Source organism: Mastigoproctus giganteus, chromosome 7 (assembly GCF_048544385.1).
Source record: "Mastigoproctus giganteus isolate SK-2022 chromosome 7, ASM4854438v1, whole genome shotgun sequence".
Classification (NCBI taxonomy): domain Eukaryota; kingdom Metazoa; phylum Arthropoda; class Arachnida; order Uropygi; family Thelyphonidae; genus Mastigoproctus; species Mastigoproctus giganteus.
Genome location: NC_143581.1, coordinates 127,743,332 through 127,756,017, shown reverse-complemented (window position 1 = coordinate 127,756,017; position 12,686 = coordinate 127,743,332). Strand labels below are relative to the sequence as shown.

The 12,686-nt window shown below is 41.6% G+C and overlaps 1 protein-coding gene across 1 annotated transcript in view; it reads right to left on the bottom strand.

The window, feature by feature from the left end:
- Positions 1–12,306, bottom strand: part of LOC150083189 (glypican-6-like) — a 303,750-nt gene extending 291,444 nt beyond the window's left edge. Inside the window, exon 1 of the mRNA XM_090378424.1 lies at positions 11,821–12,306. Within this exon, the coding sequence (XP_090234550.1) occupies positions 11,821–11,950 (130 nt within the window). The 5' untranslated portion in view covers positions 11,951–12,306. The remainder of the gene's footprint in view (positions 1–11,820) is intronic.
- Positions 12,307–12,686: the final 380 nt, after the last annotated feature.

The following is a 12,686-nucleotide window of genomic DNA, read 5'->3' as shown; positions in this document are numbered from 1 at the left end:
TAACATGCTTTACGGATAATGTATTTGTAATCTGTATATGGAACTTGAAAATTCTGCGAAGTGGTGGTTTCTGGTTGTTTGGCTGCATGATCCGCTCTTTCTGGGATAAGCTAGCTGCACCGGCTTCAAATGGTCTGGATAGCATGGAATTACCAGAGTAGCACTGCCCACACTGCGAGAGCCTCACCCCATAGGGTGACCAGGCCCTAAGACTTTTCCCCTCCCAAACCCTTCTCCCATACCAACTTTTTTGCCTGGTGGACCCTACCACCACAAACCTTTTTTCTGCTTGACAGTTCTCCCCCTCCCCTCCCTGTGGAGGATGGGCTCCTCCCTTTAACTTCCTATTTCCAGGTGGATAGTCTTCGTGTCATCCACCTCCTTTATCTTCATCTGTTCCTCCCCTCCTTAAAACTGTCTCCCCATGCCCTTTCTCCAACAAAAGCTCACATCTTTTTTGGAGGGGAGGAAATGCCCTCACAAGCTCAGATGCAGTCCAGGGTTTGTCCCAGCCAGTGTCTATCTGCTCCCTACCATACCTAGCTGCCTCTTTATGGTGGGGGACAGGCAATGTGGGGTCCCACACAGCTAAATGCCAGAGGACCAACCCAACCTGGAGGGATTGTGCAAGGCTCAAGGGGTAGAATTTTCTTCAGCCTGGACTGTACTTGTTAACAGGAGAGATTGCTTCTACAGGGATGGGATACACTTAAATAGAAAGGGTGCAAGAATTTTTGCTGATGCTGTCGAGGCAGTGTTAGGTGGGTCGGAAAACTGCTAGTTGGGGGGACACAAGGACTAATAGATTAACAGTAGCCACTGGCAGAGGTGGAAGTGATTCTTGCACTGCTTCTATTGAAATGAGCAGAAGCCTGAAAAACAAGATGCAGGATATTTCAGAGACTGCTGGGAGTCATTGCGGTACAAGTAAACACATGGGTTGTGTTAGGGTAGCTAAGAATAGAAACAGGTGCATGTATACCTGCGTGTACACCAATGCTAGGAGTTTGGTAAATAAATTTGATGAATTTGAGGTATTGCTCAAAACATCAAAGGCAGATATTGTTGGGATATCAGAGACGTGGTGTCACACAGATATAAGGAATGCGGAACTGGAATTTGGGGAATACAATGTGTATAGAAAGGATAGACAGGACAGGAGGGGAGGAGGAGTTATGCTATTAGTTAATAAACACATAAAGTCCAAGGAAGTGAAGCCAGTCGACATCGATGGGCAGGGCAGTGTCGAGTCAGTTTGGTGTGACATAAGCATAGGGAAATCAAAATTGAGAGTAGGAGTGTGCTTTGGCCTAATGACTCTGATGAGTATAATAAGATATTGTACAGGAAAATAGAGTGGGCCAGTAAATCAGAGAGCCTTATGATGGGGGATTTTAATTTCCCAGATATTGAATGGAATTTGTGGATTGGTCACTCGCACACTAGCAAGGCTTTTGTGGATTTATTGGATGATTGTTTTCTACATCAGCATGTTCGTGAGGCAACAAGAGGGAGCAATACTCTTGATCTGATTATCAGTAGTGATTCTTCATGCATTAAGAATCTGCAGATAAATGAACCACTAGGTGGCAGTGATCACAGTGTGTTGAAGTGGGATTTACTCAAGGAGGTAACTACCATCAGAGGTAAAGGGAAGGGTTTTTGTTTTCGTAAAGGCGACTATGATGGTCTGAGACAGTATTTAAATTCTATACAGTGGGACCAACTGATGATGTTACCAACAGCAAACTCAAAATGGGAAGCATTCAAGGAACTAATCTTGGTGGCTACCAGGCTTTACATACCAACTAAGAAATATTGTTCAAGGTTTAGGCCTAAATGGTTGTCAGGTGGACTAATGAGACATGTGGCAGAGAAGAAAAATGCATGGGATACATACAAATTAATGGGTGACATGGAAGCCTATGATAGATATAAGTTGGTCTGTAACCAAGTCACAAAGGAGATTAGGCAGGCAAGGGCAGACTACGAAAAATCCTTGGCAAAGGATGCAAAGAAAAACAGAAAGGAGTTCTTTACATACTTGGACTCGAGAAGGAAAGGGATGAATCAGATTGGTCCACTGGATATTGATGGTTCAACAGTTGAGGATCCTGCTCAGGTGGCTAACAATCTAAACGAGTATTTTGCATCTACATTCACGCATGAGGAGTTATTCAGGAAGGAGAATGATGTAGGTAAAGTAAACATTGGCAGTGAGCTGGATGATTTTGTAATAACTGAGAGGAAAGTGGAGGAGAGATTGTTGAGGATAAACATAAAAAAGGCACCTGGGGTGGATGGGATCTATCCAGTTATATTAAAGGAGGCAGCAAAGGAAGTAAGCAAACCCCAGCCATAATTATGAGAGCTTCTTTGGACTCAGGGGAGGTACCCATAGACTGGAGATGTGCAAATGTAACCCCAATTCACAAAGGAGGATCAAAGGCTGACACAAGTAATTATAGACCTGTTAGTTTAACTTCTGTTCCAGGTAAATTAATGGAGGCACTGGTTAAAGAAGCACTGCAGGATCATCTAGACAAGAATTCAGTTATAGCTCAGACGCAGCATGGTTTTGTTAAGGGCAGGTTTTGCCTGACCAATTTGATTGGATACTATGATGTAGTCACAAAAGAACTGGATGCAGGGAATAACTTTGATATTATATATTTGGATCTTAGAAAGGCTTTTGATACTGTTGCACATGGAAGACTGCTGCACAAATTGGAGCAGTGAAGCATTGGAGGCAAATTGCTGCTATGGATAAGGGGATGGTTGAGTAGCAGAAGACAGAGTGGTAATCAATGGACACTGCTCAACGTGGACTAATGTTATTAGTGGAGTTCCTCAGGGTTCAGTGTTGGGTCCGTTGTTTTCAGTGTTTATGAATGATATTGATGATGGAATATCAAGTTTAATGTCCAAGTTTGCGGATGATACAAAGGTTGGCAGGGTTGTTAAGGACACTACTGACGCTATGCTGCTGCAACAGGATCTGGAAAGGTTGAACAGATGGGCTGAGAGGTGGCAAATGAAGTTTAACATTGACAAATGTAAAGTACTACATATGGGAAACAGTAACCCCAGAGCAACATATCAACTCTGCGGTACTACACTGACAGTGGTGGAGAATGAAAAGGACCTGGGGGTAATTGTGCAGGCACATATGAGGTTCTCTGAGCAGTGCAGACGAGCTGCAAGAGTAGCTCATGGTGTCTTGTCAATGATATACAGGAATTTTTCTAGCAGGGATAAGGAGGTGATTATTCCCTTGTATAAGGCAATGGTTAGGCCACATCTTGAGTACTGTATACAGGTCTGGAGGCCTCATTTCAAGAAGGATGTAGAGCTGCTGGAATGGGTACAGAGAAGGGCAACAAAATTAGTGAATGGAACAAAGAGTTGCTCTTACGAAGAAAGGCTTAAGTTTTGCAAATTGCAAGGTGATCTGATAGAGGTGTATAAGGCTTTGAATGGTTTGAGCATGCTCAATGCCAATGGGATTCTTCATCTTGCTCAAAATAATCACCTCAGAGGGCATAAATTCAAATTGAGGAAGGACGGATGTTGGATAGATGTGCGGAAATTTGCCTTTGGCCAGCGACCAGTTGGTTGGTGGAACCGACTTAGCATTAGCATTAGTAGAGGCATATGATGCAAGAAAGCAAGCTTATTCAGCATCAGCCAAAAAAAAAAAAAAAAAAACCCTCTCCCATTTCACCCCTCCGTTCGTTCGAAATACCTGTCCAGTTGAGCTTTAAATTTGTTTAGGCTATCAACTTCAACAACAAGTGATGGAAGTCGGTTCCACCAACCAACCACCCGCTGGCCAAAGGCAAATTTCCGCACATCTATCCGACATCCGTCCTTTCTCAATTTGAATTTATGCCCTCTGAGGTGATTATTCTGAGAAAGATGAAGAATCCCATTGGCATTGAGCATGATCAAACCATTCAAAGCCTTATATACCTCTATCAGATCACCTCGCCGGTGCCTAGTCTCCAGACTCTGTAATTTGCAAAACTTAAGCCTTTCTTCGTAAGAGCAACCCTTTGTTCCATTTACTAATCTTGTTGCCCTTCTCTGTACCCGTTCCAGCAGCTCTACATCCTTCTTGAAATGAGGCCTCCAGACCTGTATACAGTACTCAAGATGTGGCCTAACCATTGCCTTATACAAGGGAATAATCACCTCCTTATCCCTGCTAGAAAAATTCCTGTATATCATTGACAAGACACCATGAGCTACTCTTGCAGCTCGTCTGCACTGCTCAGAGAACTTCATATCTGCCTGCACAATTACCCCCAGGTCCTTTTCATTCTCCACCACTGTCAGTGTAGTACCGCAGAGTTGATACATTGCTCTGGGGTTACTGTTTCCCATATGTAGTACTTTACATTTGTCAATGTTAAACTTCATTTGCCACCTCTCAGCCCATCTGTTCAACCTTTCCAGATCCTGTTGCAGCAGCATAGCGTCAGTAGTGTCCTTAACGACCCTGCCAACCTTTGTATCATCTGCAAACTTAGACATTAAACTTGATATCCCATCATCAATATCATTCATAAACACCGAAAACAACAATGGACCCAACACTGAACCCTGAGGAACTCCACTAATAACATTAGTCCACGTTGAGCAGTGTCCATTGATTACCACTCTCTGTCTTCTGCCACTCAACCATCCCCTTATCCATAGCAGCAATTTGCCTCCAATGCCACACTGCTCCAATTTGTGCAGCAGTCTTCCATGTGCAACAGTATCAAAAGCCTTTCTAAGATCCAAATATATAATATCAAAGTTATTCCCTGCATCCAGTTCTTTTGTGACTACATCATAGTATCCAATCAAATTGGTCAGGCAAGACCTGCCCTTAACAAAACCATGCTGCGTCTGAGCTATAACTGAATTCTTGTCTAGATGATCCTGCAGTGCTTCTTTAACCAGTGCCTCCATTAATTTACCTGGAACAGAAGTTAAACTAACAGGTCTATAATTACTTGTGTCAGCCTTTGATCCTCCTTTGTGAATTGGGGTTACATTTGCACATCTCCAGTCTATGGGTACCTCCCCTGAGTCCAAAGAAGCTCTCATAATTATGGCTAGGGGTTTGCATACTTCCTTTGCTGCCTCCTTTAATATAACTGGATAGATCCCATCCACCCCAGGTGCCTTTTTTATGTTTATCCTCAACAATCTCTCCTCCACTTTCCTCTCAGTTATTACAAAATCATCCAGCTCACTGCCAATGTTTACTTTACCTACATCATTCTCCTTCCTGAATAACTCCTCATGCGTGAATGTAGATGCAAAATACTCGTTTAGATTGTTAGCCACCTGAGCAGGATCCTCAACTGTTGAACCATCAATATCCAGTGGACCAATCTGATTCATCCCTTTCCTTCTCGAGTTCAAGTATGTAAAGAACTCCTTTCTGTTTTTCTTTGCATCCTTTGCCAAGGATTTTTCGTAGTCTGCCCTTGCCTGCCTAATCTCCTTTGTGACTTGGTTACAGACCAACTTATATCTATCATAGGCTTCCATGTCACCCATTAATTTGTATGTATCCCATGCATTTTTCTTCTCTGCCACATGTCTCATTAGTCCATCTGACAACCATTTAGGCCTAAACCTTGAACAATATTTCTTAGTTGGTATGTAAAGCCTGGTAGCCACCAAGATTAGTTCCTTGAATGCTTCCCATTTTGAGTTTGCTGTTGGTAACATCATCAGTTGGTCCCACTGTATAGAATTTAAATACTGTCTCAGACCATCATAGTCGCCTTTACGAAAACAAAAACCCTTCCCTTTACCTCTGATGGTAGTTACCTCCTTGAGTAAATCCCACTTCAACACACTGTGATCACTGCCACCTAGTGGTTCATTTATCTGCAGGTTCTTAATGCATGAAGAATCACTACTGATAATCAGATCAAGAGTATTGCTCCCTCTTGTTGCCTCACGAACATGCTGATGTAGAAAACAATCATCCAATAAATCCACAAAAGCCTTGCTAGTGTGCGAGTGACCAACCCACAAATTCCAGTCAATATCTGGGAAATTAAAATCCCCCATTATAAGACTCTCTGATTTACTGGCCCACTCTATTTCCCTGTACAATATATTATTATACTCATCAGTCATTAGGCCTATAGCACACTCCTACTCTCAATTTTGATTTCCCTATGCTTATGTCACACCAAACTGACTCGACACTGCCCTGTCCATCGATGTCAACTGGCTTCACTTCCTTTGACTTTATGTGTTTCTTAATTAATAGCATAACCCCTCCTCCCCTCCTGTCCTGTCTATCCTTTCTATATACATTGTATTCTCCAAATTCCAGTTCCGCATTACTTATATCTGTGTGACACCACGTCTCTGATATCCCAACAATATCTGCCTTTGATGTTTTGAGCAATACCTCAAATTCATCAAATTTATTTACCAAGCTCCTAGCATTGGTGTACACGCAGGTATACATGCACCTGTTTCTATTCTTAGCTACCCTAACACAACCCATGTGTTTACTTGTAACGCAATGACTACCAGCAGTCTCTGAAATATCCTGCATCTTGTTTTTCAGACTTCTGCTCATTTGAATAGAAGCAGTGCAAGAATCACTTCCACCTCTGCCAGTGGCTACTGTTAATCTATTAGTCCTTGTATCCCCCCCAACTAGCAGTTTTCCGACCCACCTAACACTGCCTCGACAGCATCAGCAAAAATTCTTGCACCCTTTCTATTTAAGTGTATCCCATCCCTGTAGAAGCAATCTCTCCTGTTAACAAGTACAGTCCAGGCTGAAAAAAATTCTACCCCTTGAGCCTTGCACAATCCCTCCAGGGCCGAATTGATCGACAAGGCTCTCATCATATACTCCCTCCTATCGTGTCTGGGCAGAATTGCAGACACTTTCAAGTTCAACCCTAATTCACGGCTTTTTTTCAACAGTGACCTGTACTTGCTAAGTAATTCCGCCGGTCTCCTACTCTTAATATCATTAGTGCCAACGTGTACAACTATATCACCCTTTGTGCTCTTAAAAGATGATATCCGCTCTACAACGTCATCAACCTTTGCCCCTGGCAGACATACCCTGGTCCTATTCCACCTATCCTTTTTACAAAGTATGTTCCCCGTTTCCCTGACAATAGAGTCACCAATAACTACTAGTTCCTGTGGGACCAGCGCATTCTGCCTAGGGGGCTGCCCCTGTGTTGCCTGATGACCAAGTGCAAGCTCTGGCGTTGATGTGGGCAGCTGAGAGCTTGATGGGCCCCTCAATTTATTTCCTTCGAGGGCATCCACCCTGTCCTTTAAGGTCTCATAAAGGCCCATAACAACGCTGAGTTGTCGCCTGATTTCCTTGCACTCCTTACATCGTGCACACACAAAGACATCCCCCTTGGCAGTATCATGTCCCATACCCGACTGCTCCGCAAACATCAAGCAAACAGTGCATTTTAATAGACTGTGATTCAGAGGGCAACTGCCCCCCTCAGTTCTCAACTTCAACAACAAGTGACTTCCGCCACTTGTTGTTGAAGTTGATAGCCTAAACAAATTTAAGGCTCAACTGGACAGGTATTTCGAACGAACAGAGGGGTGAAATGGGAGTGGTGTGTTTTTTTTTTTTTTTTTTTGCCTGATGCTGAATAAGCTTGCTTTCTTGCATCATATGCCTCTACTAATGCTAATGCTAACCCAACCCAACACCACACTATGCAAACCAAGGCCCGCACTATCTCTGGCATTCACAGAGTTTCTACTGCGACACAGAGTATTGTACACAAAGTTAGGAGGAATCCCAGTGCCATTTTGACAAGAAACACTATACCCCACAAGTTGTGAGATGGCAATCAAACACCTACATAAGGAACTCTGTCCCTATAACTTTAATTCCACCTTTTTCAATCACAGGGTATTGCCCATCTCCCTCCCCAACTCATTATCCAAACCTCTGCCTGGACTCTACCACCCTAAATACTTTTCGCTATTTGTAAAACTCCCCCCCCCCATGGAGGTTGCCTCTGCAGGGCTATCCCCTCTATCCCCCATTCTAAATTCATGTTGGAAAGTATTCCTATAGGTGAAGAGTAAGAGTAAACCTCTTACTCTTCACCTATCCTCCAAAATTTTTTTTTTTGGGCCCTCCTTGGTAAACTCAGGCAATGCCAGGGATTCGCCCTGCTGAGTCCCTTCTTTCTGGACCAGCTCCATACCCAAAACAGAAACTACGGTCAGTGGTGTTCCATGGACCCCTAGACTAAGTGGCCAGATGAACAACATAACCCAATCCAACCCACATACTATCTGGCTTTTATAGAGTGTGAATTACATCAAAGTCATGACACAGAGTTGTGGGGGGGGGGAAACCTCAGTACCACACGACCTGTAACACAAGGTCCCAAAGCCCCATCCAGCTCACAATCCCACCCAATTATACAAGTTAACTTTTCTTGAGACTGAAAGTTTGTTGTAAATAACTTCATCTTTTAGAAAAACATAAACTGAATGTATTTTTGATGATTTTTTTTTCTTATTAAAATAAGAAAAATAAGTTCTGTTAACATAAAAGAACTTATATGAAGTAAGCGCTGAATGATTTTTAATTTTGACTTTTACTTTAGCAAGTCTGTCCTTTTTCACCAGCCAGTAGATTAAGATTACCAGTGGTGTCCATTAATTCTAGTCTGGTAATCTACTGGCTACTATAAGCATTCATACTTATTCAACTGCTAAACCAGTTGAACAGTTCATGCTACTGATTCAATTACATAATATACTCAGTGAAAATGCTTATAACTAGGGATTTCAGGAGCAAACATGGGTCCGAGGTTAAAGTTAAAGAGCCAAAAAAAGCTGGTCTGCCCTACAATATCAGGGTCCAAATTTCTTTGGACCCTGATATTGTAGGGCAGACCAGCTTTAATTTTTAGCAGGAATAAAGGGAAGGGTTTTTGCTTTCATAAAAGTGACTACAGTGGTCTCAGACAACTTTCAAATTCTGTACAGTGGGACCTACTGATGATGTTACCAACAGCAAATTCTAAATGGGAAGCATTCAAGGAAGTAATCTTGGAAGCTACTAGGTTTTTTTGTCCCAGCTAAGAAATAGTGTTCAGGGTTTGGATGGCAGACGAACTAATAACACCTGTGGCAGGAAAGGTTGGTTATTTGGTTTTTAGGAGCATTAGCAACTAAGGCCATATTGCTCCGGGATATGCGGTGGTTATTCCCTGAATGACCTTTCCGCATCCTCCGTATTTGGTGGTGACGGGCTCGAACCCCGGTCTAATCAAGAAGCGTGTGTTACGCACTGCTGCTCCTTCCCACCTGGCTACGGAGGCGCCCCTGTGGCAGGAAAGAAAAATGCATGGAATACATATAAATTTTCAAGTCATAGAGGAGGTTAAGCAAGCAAAGGCAGATTACGAGTTAATAACCAAAGACTTCTTTACTTATAAACTCTAGAAGGAAGGGGATGAATCAGATTGGTCTACTTGATATCGATGGTTTGATTGTTGATGACCCTGCTGAGGAAGCTGACAAACTGAATGAGTAATTGGCATCTGCATTTGCACATGAGGAAGTCTTAGGGAAGTGGAGGCCAGAAGCTTAACAAACTCTAGCACGGAGCTAAATGATTTTGTAATAACTGATCAACTTCAACCTTACTTCTGGCTCATTCAACTTCAACCTTACTTCTGGCTCATATAAATGGATAAATTCCTTTTTATCCATTTATTTATCCATTGATAGTGAATTTATCCATTTATATTAAATGAGCCAGAAAACCCTTAGCCATAATTATGAAAACTTCCTCAGGGGAGGTCCCTATGGACTGGAGATGTGCAAATGTGTCTCCAATTCACAAAGGGTGACATGGGTAATTACAGGCTTGTTAGTTTAACCTCTGTTGCAGGAAAAATAATGGAGTCGCTGGTTAAAGAAGCACTGCAGGATCATCTAGACAAAACTTCACTTATAGTTCAGACATGGCATGGGTTTGTTAAGGAGAAGTCTTGTCTGACAAATTTGATAGGATACGCTGATGTGGTCACAAAGGATGGATGCAAAAAATAATTTCAATATCATATACTTTGATTTTAGGAAAGCTTTTTATGCTGTTGCACAAGACTAAATGGGAGCAGCATAGTGTTAAGGGCATGTTGCTGCGATGGATAAGAGGATGGTTGAGTGGAAGAAGACAGAGAGTGGTCAATGGATACTGCTCTTTGTGGACTAATGTTATTAGTCGACTCCTCCGGGTTCGGTGTTGGGCCCCCTTGTTGTTTCCTATATTTATGAATTATATTGATGAAGGTATAGCAAGGTTAATATCCAAGTTTGCAGACAACAAAGGTTGGCAGGGTTGTTAATGACAGTAATGCCAGTACACTACTGCAACAGGATCTAGTAAAGTTGAGCGGATGGGCTGAGAGGTGGCAACTGAAGTTTAACATTGACAAATGTAAAGTACTGCATATGAGTAGCAGTAACCCGAGAGTAATGTACCAACTATGTGGCATTAGACTCAGGGTAGTGGAGAATGAAAAGGATCTGGGGTTAATTGTTCAGTCAGATATGAAGTATTCTGAGTAGGTAGACAGGCTGCAAGAGCAGATCATGGTATACAGCAATTTTGCTAGCAGGGATAAGGAGGTGATTGTTCCCTTGTATAAGGCAATGGTCAGGCCACACCTTGAGTTCTGCATACAGGTCTGGAGGCCTCATTTTAGGAAGGATGTAGAGCTGCTAGAATGAGTACAAAGGGCAACGAGATTGGTGAATGGAACAAAGGGTTGCTGTTACCAAGAAAGGCTTAAGTTCTGCAAATTGCAGCATCTGGAGACTAGGCACCTGCAAACAGGGCCACCACGAGTGAGTAGGCAAGGTAAGCGTCGCTTAGGGTGGCAGTTCATGAGGGTGCCAAAATTTTGTTTGATATTGTTTTCTGATTAGTTAATGCTTATCAGTATTCAACATTTAGGGTGCAAAGTTTTATTTTGCTTACTGGCGGCACATAGGAATGCAGCGCTACTGCTTGCAAGGTGATCTAATTGAGATGTATAAGGCCTTGAATGGTTGGAGCAAGCTCAATGCTGATGGGATTCTTCCTCTTGCTCAGTTTACTCACCTGAGGGAACATGAATTCCAATTGAGGAAAGACAATTGTAGAATAGATGTGCAGAAATTTGCATTTAGCCAGCAGGTGGTTGATATTTGGAACAAACTTCCATCTGTCATATAGGAATAAGGTTGACAACTTAAATTAGTTCAAGGCAGAACTAAACAAGTATTTGGAGTGAATGGATTGGTGAAATGCAAAGTTTTTTTTTTTTTTTTTTTTTGACTGTTGCTATATAAGCTTGCTTTCTTGCATCATATGCCTCTAGTAATGCTATAATCGGGAGACAGAAGAGAAACTAGACTGGACATGTATTGCAAAGTGAGGATTGATGAAAGATATGAAGGTGGGAAAAACTTGAGGAGAAGAGGCCAAGAAATGTGAGCAAAACTATTATAGATGAACTAAGATCACAGAGGTATGGAACAATGGTTGGGTGTATGTGTGTAAGTGATTTTATTATTATTTTTGGTGTCTTGCCCTACTGTTGATAATAATAATTACCAGCGTTCTAATTGATGATGTGCTGTATAAAGCACAGAAATTAAATTGAGGGAAAATATTAAAATGGGAAAAAAAAAAACCTTTTAAAATGTTTAAAATTATGAAAGATGTGTATGTAATACTAGTGAATATTAAATATTAACTATTGTTAATCATAAAATGTGCCCAAGAAATCTTACCATCTAAAGTATCCGATATTGAGCTATGAAAAGGATCTAAAAACAAACATGATGGTGCATGCACTGATGTATTGACTTTTCCATATGTTTGCAAAAGCAAAGTAGTAAACAGCAATAAAAAAACAATCATTTTCACTCCTTCGCATAAACGAACAATCAAACCTCAATACTTCCCGAAAACATTTCAACAGGATGCAAAATTTAAACTAAAGTGGGCTCAAGTGTCAAATTTTAACTTGGAGCCCATCATTATAGATGTGTAGTCAAGAATGAAGTGGTTACCCTCTTCATCATTGTTCACTGTTATACTGTTCGATAATCCCGTTCACATAGAGTGATCACTTGTTCAATTACTCGCAGCACAGAGTAGTATTACTGATATTATTACTGGTATAAAATATTAGTGATGTTACTACCTTGTGGCACCAGAAATCGAATGCTACTTCAAAAAGCCACATAGCGGTAACTCCGAAACCGCGCGCCGATAGAGTGCACAGACTGCTTCTCTGCAAAGTACAGACTGTAGTGTTGCCAACTCGTAATAATACAGTACTTCCCGCTAGCCGAATGCTCAAATTCCGTTATTTTTAACACTTAACCCGCTAACTTTTGAAATTTTCATTTGGGTTAAATCCTATTAATGGTACCATAAAAAATAATGGGTGCCTTAAAAATTTTTAAGACCTCAATATTATGTCCAAACAAAAACTTCCAAATTGCATATTAAATGCAGTTTATTCTGAGGAACAAGTCAAAAATAACAAGAACCGTTTAACGGAGTTGATGAATTTATGCAGTGGCATGATTACTAGATTTCTTGTGATCAATTGCCAACCCAGTGATCACTGGGTTGGCGAAAAATTTTT